Source organism: Mixophyes fleayi, chromosome 4 (assembly GCF_038048845.1).
Source record: "Mixophyes fleayi isolate aMixFle1 chromosome 4, aMixFle1.hap1, whole genome shotgun sequence".
Lineage (NCBI taxonomy): Eukaryota > Metazoa > Chordata > Amphibia > Anura > Limnodynastidae > Mixophyes > Mixophyes fleayi.
The window spans coordinates 131886519-131909373 of NC_134405.1; the positions used below are offsets into that span (position 1 = coordinate 131886519).

The 22855-nt window shown below is 39.5% G+C and overlaps 2 protein-coding genes across 2 annotated transcripts in view; one reads left to right on the forward strand and one right to left on the reverse strand.

The window, feature by feature from the left end:
- Positions 1 to 229: 229 nt before the first annotated feature.
- On the forward strand, positions 230 to 3224 carry LOC142152065 (uncharacterized). Its single transcript, XM_075208300.1, has one exon. The coding sequence runs from the start codon at positions 231 to 233 to the stop codon at positions 1344 to 1346; it is 1116 nt and encodes a 371-aa protein (XP_075064401.1). The 5' UTR covers position 230; the 3' UTR covers positions 1347 to 3224.
- Positions 1709 to 22855, reverse strand: part of STRA6 (signaling receptor and transporter of retinol STRA6) — a 56916-nt gene continuing 35769 nt past the window's right edge. Inside the window, exons 8-18 of the mRNA XM_075208299.1 lie at positions 21266 to 21333; positions 20606 to 20676; positions 20393 to 20454; positions 20121 to 20283; positions 17553 to 17628; positions 16426 to 16559; positions 16178 to 16295; positions 14375 to 14470; positions 6074 to 6237; positions 5481 to 5597; positions 1709 to 2028 (exon numbers count right to left, since the gene is read on the reverse strand). Coding sequence (XP_075064400.1) covers positions 1865 to 2028; positions 5481 to 5597; positions 6074 to 6237; positions 14375 to 14470; positions 16178 to 16295; positions 16426 to 16559; positions 17553 to 17628; positions 20121 to 20283; positions 20393 to 20454; positions 20606 to 20676; positions 21266 to 21333 — 1233 coding nt within the window. The 3' untranslated portion in view covers positions 1709 to 1864. The remainder of the gene's footprint in view (positions 2029 to 5480; positions 5598 to 6073; positions 6238 to 14374; positions 14471 to 16177; positions 16296 to 16425; positions 16560 to 17552; positions 17629 to 20120; positions 20284 to 20392; positions 20455 to 20605; positions 20677 to 21265; positions 21334 to 22855) is intronic.

Sequence of the window (22855 nt, forward strand, 5' to 3'; positions counted from 1 at the left end):
GGGGGGATGGTGGAGAATAGCGGAAAAGGAAAGAGGGAAAAAAGATGAAATGTGAAATTAATGTCCTTAGTGTGGTAATAGGATGTTTGTTTGTTTCCCTCTCTAACAACAATAGATTCATCTTTGAAACTGCTGGAAGGTCTAAATGTAATTACCATTAAGAATTCTGAAACTGTCATCAGGTCGCTCAACATTATCACAATACCTCCTTTTTTGGTTATCATTGGATCATGGGCATCTTCCTTCAGTTCGTTAGCATTGTGGGGTTCTTGTGTCTTGTGCCAAGCACTTCTTGTCCGGCTGAATGTCGATGCACTGGTACTGTCCGTCCTACTGCAGACTGCTCTTACCGTGAACTAATGCATGTACCGGAAGATCTTCCATTCAGTCTTAATCAGCTAACCCTTACTGTTAACCAGATCAGTGACCTCAACTGCACCTCCTTTGCCAAAAGCTTGGGACTGACATCACTGTGGTTGGCATATAACAAGATCACTACAATATACCCTGGCACATTCCAGAACCTTACCCAACTGATAAACCTGGACGTAAGTCATAACCAGCTAGTGGATTTCCCATGGAATGACCTATCTACACTGGAAAAGCTCCAGGTCCTAAACCTCAACAATAATCAGCTGGTTACTCTCCCATCTGGAGCATTCAACAACTCTAGAAGTTTGAGATCCCTGCAGCTTAGCAGCAATCGGTTTTCTTCACTGCCTGAAGGAAGTTTCCATACACTGTCCTCTTTGTCACACCTTCAGCTCCATAGTAACTCCTTCCATTGCTCTTGCTCACTGGCATGGTTAATAGATTGGATTCAAAAAGCTCAGATTACCATTGATAGAAAAGGTGAGATTGTCTGCTTATCTCCCAGTGAGCTAAAGGGTGTCTCATTGGAAAAGGTGCCTGATTTGCAGTGCAGGAAACCTCTGGAGATAATAGGTGATGATCCTGTATTGCGCAATACTTTGCTGCTTTGCAAGGAAGTAGGATTCACTTATTTCATGGTCCTCAAAGAGAGAAATGAGCAAGAAATCTACAATGAAATTGAGGTAGCCATCAGAAAATATGTCAATGGAAGCCTCTCAGTAACTCCTGTTAGGCAAGATGCGGCCTACATTTGTCGGGTGTATAATGACACACGAGAAACTACTGGGGAGATTTCCGTATCCCTTGCCCGAAGTACAATTGCAGGCTGGCCAATGGAGCCAAGGGCAAAGCTGCTACTGTTTCTTGTGTCTGGGAGAGTGAGATCAGAGGCAAATGCAGGCTCAAGTGTTATGACTATACCTAGGTTATTTTGGCAGGCTTTACTTGTGGTATTGTGGCACAGAATTATATGAATACATGTGAGATGGTAAACTTAAGCATTGCCTTCTGCAAAGCTCTCTGAATATTATATGAATATCACATATGATACAGCAGACAGACATATTCTGCATTATATAGACACAATCTACTGTATAAGCTTGCAGCTTAATCACAAACAGCTCACATTAAGCACATCAGAATAATATATGAAAGCAAAATATGTGAAATAACAGTGATACAGTAAGAAGAGAGAGATGTGTAGGTGATTAATAAAATCAGTTCAAACCAGAGACGAGATAGTGGAATTGAAAATTAATAGACATCTGCTTATGAAGGTAGGAATTTGAGATAATTAACGCAGCACATAACCAACAGATTCAAGTGAAAAGAATGGTCTAGTGGAGAAATATATTTTACCAAACTACAAAAATAAAGGGGCCACGATCTCTCTACAAAAACCCCACCCTGCCCAGCAGTGCACTAGAGGGTAGGAGGGAGGGATGGTGGGAGGTAGACTATGTCACTGGATATCCCTGGTTTGTGCCAGGTGCTATGTAGGATGCAGGGGAGATCCACCATTGACGCTTCTGGTTCTCCGATGGCACAGGAGAGGTGGGTTGTGGATTAGAGTATATGCCAGACTCCAGCGAGCACGGGCAAGGTGCGAACGTGCTCCCTTCAGATATCGACCGTCTGCTGGCATCAAGTGAATACCTGGGCAGAGGGAAACAAGATGTCTTAGTAATTTGTAAATTGGATGTGAATAGAAAGATGTAGATAAGAAACAGGGACTAAATATAACATTTGTTGTGAATAATAAGTACAACTTTTGTCTAAATGAAGTAACATGAATTATGTGACATTCAGTAACAGCTAGGCAGCAGTAGTTTATGCATTTAATTCTGGGCAGCATGATGGCTTAGTGGTTAGCACTTCTGCCTCACAGAACTGGGGTCATGCGTTTAATTTCCAACCATGGCCTTGTCTGTGAGGAGTTTGTATGTTCTCCCTGTGTTTGCTCCCCTACCCTTTACTAGACGAGTTTCCTCCCACAATACAAAAACAAACTGGTAGATTAATTGGCTGCTATCAAATTGACCCTAGTCTGTGTGTGTATGTAAGGGAATTTAGACTGTAAACTCTATTGGGGCAGGGACTTATGTGAGTGAGTTCTCTGTACAGCGCTGCAGAATTAGTGGCGCTATATAAATAAATGATTATGATGATGATTCTCTATAATTTACAATTAAGAAAGGAAACTAAAGCGTGAGTCTGACAAGGGCTAATGACTGTATGTCAGTGAAAGCAGCGATAGAAATCTATATTACAAATTTACAGACCACAGACAAAAATGTGTATTTGAAATACATTTGATGAAACATAAACAGATACATGCAGAAAACCATGAAAGAAAGTTGCAATACTGAACAATAAAAAGAGTACTGATGAACAGATACCTGGAAGAGTGTTTCTCAGACCCTAGATTAGTAGGTTTCACACAGGATCAAACCAAATTCAAGTAGTAAGGATTTGTATAATATAATAGGAATAGGATGATGAAATTAGTAAACAGACAGATAAAGTATGCAACATTGGGAGGATTAACTATATTATGGATTAAGATAAGTAGTAAACAGAGAAATATTGAGAAAGATACTGGTGTATAAGGGGAGTAAAAACAAAGTTTTATGGAGAGTTTATATAGTAATAATGGATATGTTATAGAATAAATAACAAGGGAAGTTAAAGGGAAAATAAGTGTAGAGAAATTAGCAATCACTATTTATAGTCACAGTCTATGTAGAGTTATTTGAAATCAAGAGACACTGAGCATTAGATAAAATAGGAGTTAATGTATATACTTGTTTAATAACATGTTAACTGAACATTTGATTAAACTATAAAAATAACATTTATGTTGCAATGCATATGTAAACCAACTGCAATATATGTTTTATCTGGATGGGAAAACAGAATATTGCAAATACAATGGGGCACTTAATGGGTATGAGTTCTTCAGTTAAGAGAATTAGTGATTTCCAAATGGACCATCAATATTTCCATAACAAGTTAAGAAAGCATAACATCAGCGCTGGAAGCAGGACAGTACCACCGATTTTATTTATACATCTATGCTAGAGACTGTATAAGAGACCATTAGAGAGCGTTTTCCTGTATAATATTTAATGATAACGGCTGCAATTACACTGCTTGTCATATAATATCAATATAATATCAGTTGTTTTCTATATGTGTTTCTTTGACATATTTAGAAACAGAAAGTGCAATTATAGAGGAATACTCTCTCCAGACTTAAACAATATCAAACAAACCAGTGGCATATCCTCTATGGATTCAGGGTATGTAGTATTTATAAGGGCCCATGAGTTAAAGGGACCACACTAAGGCCCCTTGACGTATGAGTCCAGTCTGTACTAACCGTTGTACTGGCATGGCAACAAGGGCCAGGTCAGGACTCATTGGGGCTGGCCCTGGCATTGTAAACGTACTTCTGCTTATAGCGAGGATGAGCACTCTTCCCTAATTGCCTCAGCTCCCTGTCTGTCAGCATAGGGCAGGATAGCTGGCTGGAGGCTTATCTGCGCCTCCTCCTGATCATCTGGCTAGCTCCCCCTCCTGTTCTTCCCCTCCCTAACTGCTCCACCCTCTCCATCCCTCCTATTTCTAGCTTTCCATTTCCAAGTGAGGGCTCTTATTTTAATATGGAGTCTCTATTTATTAAATGTGGGGGCCATTAATGTAATGTGGGGTTCATGGGGATATTAATAGGGGTTAAAATACAATATGGGGTCTCTGTATTAAATGTGGTGCTAATAATTTAATGATGAGGCTGATTGTGGGCAAGAGGCCTATTTATCAAATGTAGGTATTATGCATTTAATGCTGGGGCTGGTTGGAGGAAGGCCTACAGTATTCACTCTTAACAGGAGGTAAATTGTACCTCCATCTCTATTCCAAACTGAGTCCCAACATTCTAGGATCAAGCCAAACAGAAACAGAGCTTAAGGCACCAGCAGGTTGTGAAAGTCGCAAGAACAGATAGGAGAGAGCAGCAGAGTATCCCAGCTGTTCTGACTCTGGTGGGGCAGTCCTAATTTTTTTGGAACTGTCCTGCACAGACTGAGCTTTGTCGAGACTGTAGGAACAGGTGGATAGTATCCCCAGTTTCATGCTGCTTTCCCAATCTGTCCATACCTGCAGCTTTTACCCTGCTGTAGCGTCGGGTGGAGGAGGGGTCAGAGTAATGTACAACTCATGCTGCTGCCCCACGATGAGCGCTGTCTGTGCCAGTGACATCATCAGTGGGAGTCATCATTGCTCTATACATAGTTCCTTCCCACATGTAGTAGAAGAGGGTGGGAGGCTGCTGTGGAGACCTGAGCCCTCCGCTAGCGATCGCTCTTGCACACAGGCCCACTAAATTCAAAAACCACCCCTGTAACAAACTATGAAGAGGCTTTTCAGCGCATTCACACCTGTGTCATATGTGAAATGTAACATTATACAAATACAAAGGGGCATATTCAATTAGCTTCCGGGATTGCGGCATCGCGCGACTGCGCATATAACGTGCAATTGAGGTACCACCACATTGCAGATTTCCCTGCACAACCCTATGGGGTGTGCAGGGAGTCAGAGTCGGTCGCGCGTAGTCATGAACCCAGAAGCTAACTGAATATGCCCCAAAATGTCACAGGTGAGTGGTTAATTTATATAGTTTATATCACTACAATATGCAGCAGTTCTGGTTAGTAACTAACATTGCTCAAAGGTGCAAATCTAAACTAAAACCAAAGCAAGCAAACGGCAATTAGCTTTTACCTTTCTGTTGCAAATAGATTTGCAACTTTAAGTAATGGTATTAAATAACGCTCAGTGACTTTGTTACCACCTCTTAAACATGATTTGTATCACTCATACAACTGAGAAACTGACATCACTAATCACTGATTATCCCCATAGACATAATTACTTACAATTATTCAGTGTATTATAACCTACAGCAGAATATCACACTTACTTGTAAAATAATAATATGAATGATGATAGAAATAATAATAATAATAATAATAATAATAATAATAAAAATAATAAAAACAACAACAATAATGTAGACATATAAATAGCACAAAAGCATATCTCACCTTCCTCCAAGTCAGCCCGTTTCCAACTTGGAGGTTTCAGGAGCTGGCAAAAAGCTCTAACCAATGGGTGACACTCAGTGGCCTCCAGTGCTAGGAAATTACAATAATTCCGGTACCCTGCGGTAAGCATATAATAAAACAAAATAAAATTAAGAATTACTACAGAAATAACAACAATATTTACATAAGCACTAGACTGTTAGCTGCTAAAGAGTAGGGAAAGGTGAGACAACAATCTATTCCTTTTTATAAAACATGTTGTAATATATCATCTTTATCATCTTTCACAAACTCACTGTCAGATGGCATCTAACTATAACTCACCCCAATGCATAAATAGTCTGCAGCTTGCTACAGGGTGCTGTTACAATTGTAATGTTATAGTGACATTACTGTTTTCTAGCAGGGATAGGTAAAAATATTGTTTTTTATATGTCACTAACAATGAAAGACTCACTGGGGCAGTTATCTGAGTATCTCTAAAAGTGAAGAGAAGAAAAGTAAATAAAGCTTCAATGTTTGTAGGCTTCAAACCAAGGAAGGGTTATGGTACAACAGTAAGTTGGGCATGAAAAGTCATGTTTTGCTCTTACCTGGGTCCCAGCCCTGTACACTATGCTGTAGCAAGCTCAGGTCCAAACGACAAAAGTGGATGACATTAAAGATAACCGAGACCAGAAGACGGGCAATAGAGAGGAGCCCACCACGCAAAATATTCACTGGAAGCAAGAGGTATGTGAGCAGGAAGAGACTTCTCCTGTGTAGGTATAAAACAGAAGATGATCAGTGTATACCTTTGTTTCAGTTATTTATACCTTACACTGCTTTATAAGAGCTGTTGGGGAAAACATTATAGAATTATAGTGTCCCTGTCATTGCAGTAGTAGTGTTGTTAACGCATCAACCTGAGATGTGATCTGGCTAATATTAAAACCTACATAAATCCTGATGATAGTCCAAGGGTCTAAGCAGTAGACAGTAACTGACTGATTCAACACAGTGGTCAACATAAGTGCTATGCTCAAAATGTGAAAGTGAGTAGCTGCGTCTGTTTTTTGTGCAGTGAGTTTGCTAGAAAACTCTGGTTGTGTCACCTAGATAACACAAACTGTAAGTGGTCCCACAGAAGCACAGGGAAAACCAGATCAGATCTCCTCTAAAACTAACAATGTGAGATCCGTGGGTAAATGTATGAAGCTCCAATTTTTTCAACTCGATGGAAATCGGCGACTTTGCAGGTAAAATTTAAAGTGGCGATGGCTTGTAAAGGCAAACTTGCCTTTACAAGCCATCGCCACTTTAAATTTTACCTGCAAAATCGCCGATTTCCGGCGAGTTGAAAAAAACGGAGCTTCATACATTTATCCCCCCAGTGTAACACGGATCTAATAAGAGTGCGCAGTAGACATCGATCTGGCTCTTCCTTCACTTGAGGGGCCTCCTAAAATAAGTAATAAATAAAAATAAAATACAAAATGATAAACTAACAACAAATAAATAAAGTAAAAAATAGTATTCAATAAAAAAAAGACACATAAATAAATAAATCATAATAAAACAAGTGTCTTTCTTTCCTACCTCCTCCCCATATCAACAAATCCATGTCAATCATTATGTGTGACACTCATTGTCAATTTGTTCATTTTAATCAGAATGGTCATACAAAAACATCACAAACGGTGCTGGGGTTGCACTAATTGTGAGAAAGTGGATAGAAAGTAACTCCATACACACTTCCCTATATAAAACCCATAAAATAAAACAATATTTATTCTTATATGCTACATAAAGGAAATACTATCTGTCATAGAAAAACACTGTACTTGTGTAGAATAACACGTAAAAAGATATTCTCTGTGAAACAGTTCTATCGACAAAAATAAAGAAATTGTCATGGTCTGTCCCCAAAAATGAAATTAGACATGTATGGGATGCGCCAACAAATTTATACCTTATATTCAATGTTGCTGTTTTTACTACTAAGCTGAACCTACGTCTTCTTTTACTATATGTTTTTTAGATTAATTTCCAAAGTGCAACATATTACATCTTCATTTAATGCTTGGGAGGCTTATTACATTGATTTATTTTATAGCTGAATAATTTAACACATTGTTTCCTTCTACAAATATAAATATCATAGAGCACACTGGGCAAAATACAGCAGATACTTCAAATGCTCCAGTTGCAATATCCAGTGTAATTTTAGCATGAAATATGGTTAGAAATAAGCTAAGGAAGGAAAATAGAAAAGACACATTTTAAATCTGGTGTAAGAATGGAGCACATTTAGAAACATAACAGATTCAGTAATAGTTCCACTTGTTCCAGCAAAATAAATTTCATTGACTTGTCATGCAAAATGGTCTATGTGACATAAATGTCTTTTTCTCGTGTACATGAATACAGAGTACAAAATTGTCAAGGGACAGTTACCATGGAACTAGTTTTCAAGGGGTATTTATCCATACATCATGGTAATTTTATAGACCACAGCCTTCATGATGGCAGACGATAGATTCCACAATGATGCAAAGAACACAATGGGGATAAATTCAAAGCAAAGGGGTAAAGTTATTGTTTTCCAAAGACAAGCTAGGACACAGAAGGAGAAGTGTAGGTGGAGACCATAGAAGCTACTTAGCTGCCCATGTGATAACCACAGATAAGTCCTGCAAAGAATTTGGTTTGGTCATAATGCATTATTTAGAGTAACTGTAGGGCCTGATTCATTAAGGAAAGTAAAGCAAGAAAATTAGTAACTTTGAACCTTGGCAAAACCATGTTGCAGTGAAAGGGGTGCAAATGAGTTCATTACTTTGCACATAAGGAAAATGCTGGCTGTTTTTTCATGTAGCACACAAATACTTGATAGCTTTATTTTTACACTGACACTAAAAGTTGATCTAGGACATGCTCTACTAAAATAATAAATCTGTCCTCACATTTTAAATATACCTCCCTCTCCAATGCAACATGGTTTTGCCAAGGTGATAAGTTACTAATTTCTTTTGTTTTACTTTCCTTAATGAATCAGACCCCTAGAGTTTCAGATAAAGGACAATGTATCTTGGTAGCATACATCTACTGATGCAAAGCAATTTTGCCTGACATTATATAGCCAAACTAAGACAAATTGCATATTTGACCCAAGGTCTAGTTGTATCTAGTATTCAATGTCACTTTTAAGAGTAAAGCAAGGAGTAACCTGGAATAATTTGCATATCCAGATACATAATATCCTAGTTTTGCTGTAAAAAAAAAATCAAATTTCAGATTCAGGAGTTTAATTTCTCCAGGGGAGAGAGCAAGATTGAGAATTTAGAGATGTTAAAATGAAATCTTTTTCAAGAGCTCTTTGTAGATTGGGAAGGATGTCTGGGGAAAGTTCACCAACACGACTACATCATCTACAATTAGTCTGAGTTTGTGATATGTATATTTGCCACCTTCAAGCCATATCCATTTGCTTTCTGACAAAGTCTGCTAGGGGTTGAAATGAGATGGCTGGAAATGGAACTGGAAGTACAGCATACTGAAATCAAATTAGGAAGGTATTGATCCTCATTCTCAGTATAACAGGGTAACCACCTCTGCTAGAAAAAGAGCCAAAAATAAAGTATTTCAGCCCATATACTTAGTTGGATGCATCTCATGAAGCATCCAGATCTGCATCTGTAGCATATGCACCAGGTTTATTCCCGGCATACTTACACCCATATACACCATATGAACCAGCTCATAAGTGAACTAAAACTTTGCAAACACTTGTTTTCACAGGGGAAAGCACTATTAGCTTATTCTACAGCAGTTATAACCTGCTTTCTCGGGTGTGGTACGGAATAATGATACTCATTATTCCGACCAGACTTACCCCGACGTGGTCAGACCGAAAGCCTCCTTTCCAACCAGACTCCTTCCCGACTGCTGTGAGCAATGACTTGAAGGCATCGCGACGAATGAAGACGCGACCGCAGTTCATGACGTCACCGGCGAGCGCAACTCTGTTATCGGTGCTGTTAAGGGGGTAATCTAAGTATGCGGGCATAGACAATGTACTTTGTATAGACATAGACAGTGTACTTTGTACATTGTCTATGCCCGCATACTTAGATTACCCCCTTAACCACGTCGGGGTAAGTCTGGTCGGGGTAGTCAGCATCGATATGCTGACTACCACCAGCTTTCTTATGTACAAATGTAAGTGACAACAAAATGTTTTTAAATACATAAACAAAATACTATATGTACAATTAATGAAGAAAGCACTCTGCAGCTTTACAGGTGAAATCGCAATCAGCCAATCGGAAGCAGTTATCATCGTCATCAACAGAGTGTTGCACCAGAACAATATGGCTGTAAAAAGCACGTCTGCATCTGCGTTCAGGTGTGCAACAGCTCGTAATTCTGAATACGCCCTTACTGTACTTGGCCTACATTAGAACACCCCTTTCCTCCCCGTCACTCCTCTTCAGGCGCAAGATGGAGAAAGTGTGGATGCATTTAACTCTACATAAGAAAAAGTTTTTTCGTGGACATCCTCAGAGCGAGATCATGCAATTTACGCTACACAAATCGGTGTACTTTAAACATGCATCAGGCCCAAAGTGATCAAGTGTTTTGAACCTATTTGTCCAATTTAGTCTATAGAATGCCTTCTGGGTGTTTAATTCTTTTTTTTTTTACATATTAGTTTTTATTGAGTTTTAAAAACAGAAAAAAGGTAAGATTGGGTAAGGGTCAGACTTTCACAGTGTATATGGTATTATAATTATTGTTGTTGATTTGTAACATGCCACAGTGCTGGACAGTGGAGAAAACAGAGCATACATAAAATAGGGACATTAAAGGTAGACAAAATAAGTGCAGATTTGAAAACAAAGGGTAGGGAGGGCTCTGCTTTTGAGTGCTTACCATTTAGAAAAAAAGAGAAAGCTAAGACAAGAGGAGCAACTGTGACTCAGAGTGGCAAATGGAACAGCGTTGAATAGTCTAATAAGGTAGATTTTCAGGGAGAATTTATAGCTTTGAATCCCGGGGACGAGTGTCATCAGGCATGGTAGGGACTGCATAAGTGGGTAGCGACACAGTACAAATCTTGTAGGCAGAAGTTAGAGGTGGTTATCAGAGAAGAGCTGAGGTGCAGTTCAAAGTTAGAGCTAAGAAAGACTATTTCCCAATGAGGGTTGAGATGAATGAATGTAATGAATTCTGGAAGATATGGGAAACTAGTGTAGGGATTTGCAAAGTGGTGGGGTGGATATGGAGTAACAAGAGTTAAAGATCAGCATGGCCATGGCATTTAGGATGGGTTGAAACAGGAAGAGATGGGTGAGGGGAATGCCAGGAGTGAAGTTGCAGTAGTCGAGGTACAATAATGGAAAAAAGTGGATAAGAGTTTTGGTTGCATCTTGAGTAAAAAGGGGCATATTCTAACATTATATCCAGGTGATAGCTCTGTGACAGAGACTGGATGTGAGGAGTAAAGCAGAGGGCCGAATCAAGGGTGATACCAAGGCAGCGAACACTCAAGATAGTATAGAAGAGGAGAGGTGAGGTAAGAAGAAGTAAATTTAGGTCAGAGGTGGTATTGGAGGCCACATGAGTGGTTTCATTCACGAAGGGAAGAACAGATAACTAAGAACAGAGCCTTGTGGGAGCCAAACATATAGTGGAGGGGAGGATGTGCCAGAGGTAGAGACATTGAAGGTTAGGTAGGATGTGAAGAAGGAGAGACTATGAAGCCAATGGAATTAAAGATTGCGCTTCTGTGGAATACTGGGGAAACCTGACTGGAGAGAATCAAGAAAGCACTGAGAGGAGAGAAAGTGAGTAAGTCAGTTGAATACACCATCTCAAGTAGTTTGATGGCAAAAAAGTAGAGATAAATAGAGTGGCAGTTGGGGAGGAAGGTGGCCGAGTATTTGATGGGTTTTCCTTCCCTTACCTTGTCCTCCAGACAAGAGTCAGGTTCTTTTTTATTCGGACATCCGGTGGGCAGGAGATAAATTCTTCAATGAAAGGGACAGGGATTGGACAAATAACTTGGGTTTATTAATAATGCGGTAAAGATAATTTTGGTAAGCAACCGCGCCACTGACCCCTTCAACTCAATGGTAATGACAAAATATTAATTTGCTCAACATAGAGCACAATAGCATTTAACATATAATAACAATAAATCAATTTTCAGGTAAATCACATAACATTAACATCAACTAAAACATTTGGTGCACCAATATTATCCCTGGTAACGTTACCATATTTTACACTCAGTCCTGGGTTGAACTGTGCATCATGGGCTTTGAGGAAAGAAGGAAGTGGTGAAGGTGAGCAGAAATGAAGTTGGTTTGCTTGGCAAGTGAAAGGGCAGTGTTGTAAGACAAAAGGATGGATTTATTGTGATGAAGTTGGCGATGAAGAGAGGTTTCCTCCAGTGGCGATCAGCAGGAGCAGGAGAACTTCTGCAGGTAGCAGGTCTGTTTTGTGCTCCACGGTTGAGGTTTGGTGGCTGGAGCCGTTTTGTTTAAGGCTGAAGTAAACATACTGTTGCAGAATAAGGCAGTTATATCGGGGCAGTACAGGGCAGTTAAAGGAAAGGAGTACTTTTAGTGAAGATTAATAATGGATCAGGTCAAGAGCATTTAGGTGGGTGGATTTGGGTGCAGGGAAAAGCAAGATGTAAGGTGAAGCTGAATGAAAGTCGGTGGGAATGCCAACTTGCTGAAGTTAGATATATATAGGAAGTGGGAAGCAATGAGGACAAGTGAATGTCCAACATAGTTTGTGGGAGATGAAGTCAAGCCCTGAACTCAAGCCATGGGAAATCCCCATGTTATATACTATGACATTAAAACCACTGACAAGTGAAGTGAATAACAATGATTATCTTGGTACAATGGTACCAGTCAAGGGGTGCCATATATTAAGCAGCAACTGACAGTCAGTTCTTGAAGCTGATGTTTTGAAAGCAGGAAAAATGGGAAAGCGTAAGGATCTGAGCAACTTTGACAAGGACCAAATTGTGATGATTAGAAGACTAGGTCAGAGCATCTTCAAAACGACGGTTCTTGTGGAGGAATACCATACCAGGAACACCTGGTATACAGTGGTGAGTACCTACCAAAAGTGATCCAAAGAAGGACAACCAGTGAACCGGTGACAGATTCATAGGCGCTCAAGGATCACTGATACACGTGAGGAGCCGAAGCTAGCCTGTCTGGTCCAGTCCCACAGAAGAGCTACTGTAGCACAAATTGCTGAAAAAGGTAATGCTGACTATGATAAAAAGGTGTCAGAACACACAGTGCATTGCAGCTTGCTGTATATGGGGCTGCATAGCCGCAGACCGGTCAGAGTGCGCATGATGACCCCGGTCCACCAACAAAAGCGCCTACATGGGCACATGAGCACCAGAACTGGACCATGGAGCAATAAGAAAATGTGGCCTGGTCTGATGAATCACAATTTTTTTAAATATCATGTGGGCGGCCGGGTGTGTGTGCGTCATTTAACTGGGAAAGAGATGCAGCCAGGATGCACTATGGGAAGAAGGCAAGATGGCAAAAATAGTGTATGCTCTGGGTAATGTTCTGCTGGGAAACCTTGGGTCCTGGCATTCATGTGGATGTTACGTTGCAACTTACCACCTATCTAAATATTGTTGCAGACCAAGTTCACCTCATCATGGCAATGGTAATTCCTGATGGCAGTGGCAGTGGCCTCTTTCAGCAGAATAATGCACCCTGCAACACTACAAATATTGTTCAGGAATGGTTTGAGTAACATGACAAAAAGCTCAAAGTATTGACTTGGTCTCCAAATTTCTCAGATCTCAATCTGATTGAGCATCTGTGGGATGTGCTGGAAAAGCAAGTCAGAGTCATGAAGGCCCCACCAGGCAACTACAGGACTTAAGGATCTGCTGCTAACATCTTGGTGCCAGATACCACAGGACACCTTCAGAGGTCATGTGGAGTCCATGCTTCGATGGGACACAGTAGTTTAGGCAGCACGAGGGGGACATACATAATATTAGTCAAGTGGTTTTAATGCTGTTACTGATCGGTGTATACGACTGTACTGACGCAAAAACTCATTTTCGACGGGAGCTCTTAGCAGGTAGTATTGTGTTATTTATGAGGGTTATTTTATTTTGCCAAGTCCGCTTTTTTTTTAAAAAAAAACCACTTTTATTTATTGATTGATTTATGTGCCTTACAGGGCCGCCTGCGATTGATGCACTTACACGTAAGTGTATCAGGTGCAGCGGCCTTGTAATGCAGACAAAAATGTGTGTCTTACCAAGTGTGTGCAATTTGCAAAGTATTCCAAGTTGCATGGATCTAAAGATACATGCGACTCAGAATCCTATTTAAATTATGGGATGCAAGTGTAAATTGTGTCCTACTCTACATTGACCCTGAGAATCCAACCCTTTACTAATCTGGATGTAAAGCCTCTTCCCATTCCTAGTGCCTGTGACCTCTTGATTCTGCCCCATCGGTTGTGAAGACATTGTTCTTATTTGTATTCTGTATTCTCCTTTTGATGCTTAGCCTGGCTGACTGCCCTGTCTGGATTCCTGACTTACTATCCATTGATAAAGCATTCATTACCTAATATCACTGTTTTAAATTCACTTCAGCATGTAAAATGTACACCTAAAAGAGTCAAAACAAAATGAAGCCATATGGCAGTAATCTGCTTTATACAATAAGTGGGTGATTATTACGTAATTAACAAAGAAGATATAGAATGATACAATTAAATGCACTCCTATCTTATTGAGGTTAATATAAGGTAGCTATATATCCAGACTTTGTATCTCTGTAATTTATGAATATGTATATGATGATGGTAAATTTAAATACATTTATATAGATGTACAGTACCTGTTAGTAATCTGGCCTGGATTTCCTTGCAAGAAGATAAATCGTGTGCAGAGGTGCTGCACCACTGTTACCAGGAACAGAAGACACCAGAATGGCCTGAAGTACACAAAAGGGCAGGTTTATGGTATGCACTGTGCTTATAATAATTTTAACCCCTTTCCCTTGAGGACTCTTAATGCACACTTCATATGTGCCATAACCCATTGAACTATTCTATACTAGATAATGGTCTCTTATTTGGTATTGATCTATGTATTAACATGTGTTACAAAAGGGCATATTCTATGGGTAGATACAAAGACATGCTCATAGTGTAGTAAGTTAGCTCTCCAGCCTCTAGAGCTTTTGTCTGCCTGTCATTATAAAATCCGCGATATAATCACTAGTGGAAGATTAAATTCAATTCTATGTGCCTATAGCTAAACATTTGATTAGCTATTAATTTGTTTATATAATATATTGGAAACATGTTTTTTAATGCTCATGTACCTGCACTCACCTATGGTATTGTATAGACATACTAAAACAGCATGGTAGACTGGAGCTCTGGGCATGGCAGAGCCCTTTATGAATGTAATATCAGAGGATACTATCAGCTATGAAACATAAATTATGGTGCAGTGAGCTGTATATTTATCTGACGATCATGATTATTTCTGTAAGTACTAAACAATTATCCTCATCCATAAATCACTATTCACCGTTATTCAACATTAATATTTTATTATCACATCTAAATAGAGCTCCTATGTCCAATATTTGTAAAATTATTTTAGTATTCTGAATTCAAAGGATGTAAAAATATGGTCTACTGTGTAAATTGAGGTATGTTTTACATAGAAAGAGACAATAGCTTAAATATTTTTTCCTGCCATGATTGAAAAGCAAATGCACCTTCTGTGGCAACAGCTCACTAGTCAGCATGTAAGAGTTTGTCAATCGTTACATTCACAGAACATAACTATATGTTGCCTCTTGCTCTCACTGTGCAATAGATAGATTCAGCTTGGGCTGCTGCCTGTTTCTGCTTCATGTCAGCAGCCTGCGCTCTGTGTAGGGGTGTCGTGGGGATATTACAATGAATGTGTTAATGACAGTATGCCACTTAGTCTTAGGTGCACCCTAAACATCTGCGCTCTGGGCAGCTGCCTAGGTTCAGACCAGTGGCGGATCCAGGGGGGGCGATCGGGGCATTCGCCCCCCCCCCCTAGCAGCAAAAAGCTAGGTCCCAGCCGTCGATTAAAACGGGAGGGGCGGGGCTAAGCTCGAGCGGGGGCGGGGCTAAATGTGGGCCAGCCAATAAGAGTGGTCCCAGCCGGCGACCACAACAGGAGGGGGCGGGACCAATCGCGGGCGGAAGGCGGGGTTAACGCAGGCCAGCCAATCAGAGCAAAGGAGGGGGGCGTGATTAATCGCCCCCCCTAAACATAAAGTCTAGATCCGCCCCTGGTTCACCCTGCATCAACTATTTAACTAATCTCACCTGTTAATTGAACACTGACTTCCCCTCATTTTCAAAAAATGTTTCCAATAGAAAAGTAAAGGCATCAAATGTGCATAGAGTGTCAAGGTGGCAGAACTAAGACTGTACACTCTAATGGGGAGGTACTGATGCAAATGATTAAATATGTAGTAATAAGTGGACGCCATATAGATAAACGCTAATACTAAGCGTAGGGGGACCTAGGATGTAAATCTGTCCATCATCTTTTTGCTGACTTTGTACAATATGTTTGATTTATAAATATTTCTGTTTTATAACCAACATCTTCAATCTGTAATAGCCCCATACATTATACGTACCATGTTTTTTCCAGGATGTGGAGGATAATCTGGAACTTTCCATAAGCGATTGGAATAATCATAAGGAAGGTAACAATCAGGTGAACAAGAAACAGGATCACATGCTGCAGGATCAGTCCTTTAGGAACAAGAAACACAAATACCTCTCAATAAATAGCTACTTCTCTATGATCGACACAGTCAGCAGATCTCTGTACACAAGGCTAATGTTACAATTAGGACTAGAAGGCAGAAGTATAAGTAACTACCTATACAAGTCACCGCAGCCTGGTAACTAACGTGACTCATCCAGCTTGCAAGAGCTGGTGGAGATGGTTGAAGAGAGCGGGAGGTTAGAAAAACCTGCGAAACCTGACCAGCACACAAAGACTGTAGCGCCCATCTAGAAAACAACAGATTTTAAGTAAATAAAAACACAGAGTAAAAAATTGACAGATGTCATGGTAATCATAATACACAGGCACAGACAAATGTGCTTATGAGATAGCTCAGTAAGGGTCATTTATGAATCACAAAATCTGGGAATACATGCTCTTTGCAGAGAGCAGATCTCAAGACTCTTCACCTTCAGTCCCTTGAGCTCAGCTCTTGACCCATGCATGTGGGCAGGCCCTCCTCACACAGTGCACTCTCTCTTTAGCCCTTTACTAACAAGGTACTTTATAAATCACTTCAATATGAGCTGACAGGGACAATGTTTCTTCCCTACTAGTCCTGTACCTCCTACCCACCCTGCCCCTCTTACTTCTAAAATAATTTTTATTATTTGTCGCTTTTGTGTCTTATATGTTTTTTATTACATTAGATGAAGCGTGCTTGGAAATGAGCTTCCTTGCAGTAGTTCAACTGAAAGGTCAACATGCATCCCATTATTTGTATATGGCAACATCTAAGTCCTTTTGTATAAAGGAAAAGGCAGTACACCCTCCTGAAAAGCAGTGAATGAACCTGTAAACACAACCTCTATGTCCCTTTATCTAATTTGAAAAAAATACCATTCTGCAAAATTAAATCTTGTTTTTCCACTATAGCATGGAATTCCCCTTCATGTTTTGCAATCTGTGTAAAAAGTAACAGGTGTAATTCCAGAAAAGATAAGCACGTGACATCAAAACAGAGTTCATTCTCTCTTCTCTATACTGAGTTCATTCTCTACCCATACTGAATTCCTTCTCTCTTCTTTACCCATACTGCGTGCATTCTCTCTTCCCTACCCATACTTTGTTCATTCTTTCTTCTGTACCTGTACTGAGTTCATTCTCTCTTCTTTACCCATAGTATGAGTTTATTCTCTCTTCCCTACTCATGTTCAGTTCAATGTATCTTCCCTACACATTCTCAGTTCAGTCTTACTTTCCTGTCCAAATCACTTTACCTGTGCTTGACTAGGGATCTCAGTAGCATTGTTATCGTCACAGCGCAGGACAAGACCAGTGCAGCAATGTAACAAACTGTAGATAAAAATAACAAAAATGCCTTTTCAAATGTATATACACAAAAGTTCTAAACGACCTTGTCACTATTACTCTGGTATTGACATTAGGCAGTGGTTCTTAGAACAGTTCTCATCTCACTCAGACCATGTTTTCCAGATGTGGGGTCATTTAAAAACTGGAAAAAATGTGAAGGTTCATCACTCTGCACATATGGGCATATTTGTTTGACTATAGATACACACCACCATTCTGGTTTTAGGATCCATGCATATGCTTTGCACAATAATTAGGAGGCAATAGTTCAGCATGAGAATAAACAAGTGCTATTTATTATTTAACTTGTTATTATATGAGACAATTTGAAAAGCATACTCTATTAAGGGTACTTAAGACCATGTTTGGGAACTCCTGATTTAAAAGACACTGGGCCTGATTCATTAAGGATCTTAACTTGAGAAACTTCTTATTTCAGTCTCCTGGACAAAACCATGTTACAATACAAGGGGTTAGATTTACTAAGCTGCGGGTTTGAAAAAGTGGGGATGTTGCCTATAGCAACCAGTCAGATTCTAGCTGTCATTTTGTAGAAAGCACTAAATAAATGACAGCTAGAATCTGATTGGTTGCTATAGGCAACATCCCCACTTTTTCAAACCCGCAGCTTAGTAAATCTAGCCGAAGGGGTGCAAACTAGTTTTCTGTTTTGCACATAAGTTAAATACTGACTGTTTTTTCATGTAGCACACAAATATCAACTTTAAATTTCAGTGTACAAATAAGCTATCAAGTATTTGTGTGGTACATGAAAAAACAGTCAGTATTTAACTTATGTGCAAAACAAAATCCTAATTTGCACCCTTTGCATTGTAACATGGTTTTGTCCAGGAGACTGAAATGAAAGGTTCTCTTATCTCTCTGTCTGTATGTATTACCCAGTATTGTCTTATTAATGTTTGTTCCCAATTGTAAAGCGCTACGGAATTTGCTGGCGCTATATAAATAAATGTTGATGATCATGATCCTCTTCATTTAAGATCCTTAATGAATCAGGCCCACTGTGAGGATACCACCCTTAGCTGGGATGGAAGTTACCCTCTGTGGGATTCAACTCACTCGGGTAGACCAGGATATATCCAAAATAAGACTTTATTACGACAGCACAACACCACAAGACGTTCACAAGTTACAGGGTAAATGGTAGCATGTATCCTCCAGCAGTCTCCTGCAGTCAGCACTCCAAAGTCATAATCTCTGTCTCTTTCAGGGTCTTATCCTCCCGCAATATTAACACTACCGATTAGTAAAACAGTCAGGGTGTCCCCCAGCCTGGGATACTGGCTCACACCGCCCCTGTCCTGGTAGGGTTTCCTCCAGCGGCACCACGATGCCTGGCCCAGAGCCCTTTTCACTGATGTCTTCTACAACAGGATCCTCCAAACTAGCATCGCCCCCCTGGCATTCTCCTCGCCCTATATTATTTTCTGTGTACCCAGGAAGTAGGGTCAAATGTCTCAAAACTCCCCTTTACAGAAGGGCCTCCCAGTCAACAATTTAGCTGCTAGACATACTGTCCCTGTTACCTTGATTAGACAATAGAATGGCTTGACTCAATTAGCTGTTTTGGCTGGATACACTACACATGGGGTTACAATAGTACATCAAGGAATGACACTGCACGCTTACATGGAACAATAAGACTTTTGACATATTATATCAGCAGTGTTACACAATATAAGTCTGTGATACCTTTTGATACAATTACATTTATATTGATACATTTCCCCATGCTATTTCAACCAATATATTACCGTGGAGGCACATTGCATGTCATTAGAAGTTCTAACCTCATTACCTATCAGGTTACCTGTTGACCTAGCTAATGAACATGGGCTGCCAACTAGTTAACTCAGACATTGTTCTGATTACAAACCACATCTCAGCTGCACCCCATACAATAGACATTTGAGACAAATGGTAATTACATTAGCTAGCACAAGCAAAATGACTGCTGTTGTTCTGATATTTTCACACAGTATGGCAATATTGTTTATATTTATACTACATACAATATCACAGGTAATAGTATGGGCAAAATGTATCTAATAACATGAAATAATAATACACATAATACACCAATGCTCTGGTGTATATACTTAGACTGGGCCAAGGATTAAAAAGTACAATAAACCGTGAGAAACGGGTGATGATTACATAGTTCTCAGTCCAGTAGCAACCGTGTTCTGTAGTGCGTTCAGCTGCATCATAATGCTGCTAAACAGCATCTCAATATAAGGAACACTGTTCCCTATGAAGTTAAGCTTCTTTATCTATACAATATAGCAAAACTACATATCTCTGTATATATACAGTTTAGACTATTAAAAATTGTTAACAAATATATACTATTTAAAATGTGCTTAAACATAAATTAAATGTACACAGTTTTGATAAATCATGATAAACAAAGTGACATTGCCTAAACCCCCTTAATTTATGTCCCCTCTCACCTTCCACTGTCCAGACATAGTACACAGTATACTCCACTGCTTTGAATCTATCTTCGTCTATGTTTAATCCGAAGCCGGCTAGCATGAGTATAAATTCTGCATCAATAGCACCACGGATCTTTTGTACAGTTGGGAGAAATCCTACCAGCAGAAGGAGTGCCACCTATGGGAAGGATGACATGTGAGTTATCGGGTTTGACCATCCTTCTAGTGTTTTACAAACCCTATTAAAACAATAGTCACCACCCCTTATGAACTTAGCACTTCATTACCTGATATGCAGATAATATAGATACAGTTACTGCTAGAACAGATCTTATTGACAAGTGAAAACCTGTGGAAAGAGAAAACTACAGTGAGGTAGGGAGAGTGGCATTACATATGACTTCTTTTTACCATGTCAGTGGCACTGCCCTATATCTATATGGTGTCAATATTATGTGTCACTCACTGGCCGTATGGTGTGTGGATATGCGGCACTTTACCTGTATTGGCAGGACAAAGGTAGGAACAGAGATTGAGCGATACAAGTGACCCAATACTGACTGAGTCCTTACTGTAAAAACACAAACAAGGAATGTTAGAGTTGCTGATAAGAATTCGTCTTTTAGAAGAAAATATGAATTTTATAACAAAATAGGAATTTTGCAGCGCGTTTGTTTATGACAGTTACATATGTTTAATACATCATAATCTTTTGGCACATTGTTTAATTTTTTACACAAATATTTTAATATACTAAAAATAGCACTAATAACAATAATTATAATAACTAACAAAATAATCTTTATGTAACTATAGGTAGATAATATAAAGCACAAAAAACATCTAGTCTATGTAAGAAAAGAGCTCAGCATAATTAAATAATTAAACTTTAATAAACAAAACTTTAATTTATTATGCAGTTGTTTGTTTGTTTTTAAAATGTAGTTGAAATTATATTTTCCTTAACGCATCTACAGAATTAAATCATCATTCTTGATCAATGCTGGAAACAGTGAACACCAGTACTTTGGACCTTACAAAAAAAGTCAATTAGGAAGATTTTACTGGACATGGTGGAAAACAAAATATATATATTTTGTAATAGTGAAGCAGAAACAAATGAATTTCCAGTGAATATATACAAAACTCCTGTAACACACCTGCTTTTAGATGGTTTACGTCTCAGAAGGCTCTTGAGGTATGAGAGGTAATAATTTCTGTCCGACTTCTAAAAAGAAAAACAGACACTTTTATTTATTAAACAAAATAGAATGAAGGTGCACCTCTATAGCATATACAGTTATCACAGGTAGCTGTACTTTTCAGAGGCCCTCACACCATGAATTCAAAATTACAGAGTAGATAAGCACGGACACTAGCAGGAAAATTAGTAAAAAAAAAAAAAAAAAAGCTTTATTGGGATAGGTACACATAGGTGCTTTGGCTAAGGCCGTGTTGTGCTGATCTGAGTTGTGGTCAGTGGCATTGCAATACAGCTACACAACATCTCACAATGGGGAGGCATTGATCTCTATAAAATTAAGCTTGCCAGTAAACTTCAACTTACATTGTAAACACCAAGGGGAAGATTTTCTAAAGCCAAACTGCTCTTTGATGTGCAGTTTGTAAACTGTGTGATTTACTAAACACCAAACCGCACATTAAAGAGCACGAATGCAAACTGGAAGGTCTCAAAATACATTAGCAAAAAGAGATGTGGTTCTGACAGATGAGGAGGCTCAAACCGCATGATGTTTGAGCTTTGTCACCTGTCAGAGCAGAGAAAAAATAATTAAATAGAGAGTCTCGAACAGCCCAGCCTGCTCAGCACTGGAACCTAGTCCTCTAGTGGGGGAGAACCAAAAAAATCCTGCACCTAGAGAGTACCGGCTCAATACTGACTAGCACACCTGGCCATTGGGTCCAGGATTAAAATGCTGGCAACATAGGTACAAGTACATTCTTACACTCCGACAAGTGTGCAATATTTTGCGTTCCTAATATGAAATAATGAATTGTGCCCCAAATATGAGATAATAAATTGTGCTCCCAATATGAGATAATAAATTGTGCCCCTATTGTGAAGTAATAACTCCCACGTTTCATTTATTATATATAAGTTGAGGAATAAAAACCGGATATTTTAAATCTAGTTTTACCATGTGATTTGGCCTAACCGCACGTGGTTTCAGGAGCACACTTATGGGGTTTTCCAGTTGACCGGAAACCCCCTCTTCTACTCTCAGCCAGCCGCTTGAGTCACTACTACAATAGTAGTAGTAGTAAACACTGCTTTCAAGAGCTGCGGCTGCTGCATACAGAACATGATATATAAACTAGCCAAACATAGCTGCTGCACATGCCCAGTGGCAGCAGCAGCTCCTACACCTTGTCTCGCCCCTGTGAGGGTCCGCCTGACCAGTCAGTGCATTGGTTTGGAAAACACTCAGGTTGGAAAACATAAAGGAAAGCTCAGCTCTGCCTCACTTATACTAGCTTTATATAATTCATAAGCGATGCTCACCTCTTACTGACCACTTGTGCTATTTATGTATCATACATCTATTTTTCATATAAAGTGTTTTAGTCTCTCTGACATCACAGACATTATAGGTAGTAATACATTGTAGGGATGGCAGCCAGACATACAGTGAATTCTGGTCACAATGAAATAAGGGCATTTTATTTTTTCAGACACTTACAGTAACTGGAATATCTGTTGGCTGTACCCAACACTAGGGGGCAGGTTC

What these genes read in the sequence shown, in the direction of transcription:
- LOC142152065 (XM_075208300.1), top strand. Translation starts at nt 231, where the DNA reads ATGGGCATCTTCCTTCAGTTCGTTAGCATTGTGGGGTTCTTGTGTCTT.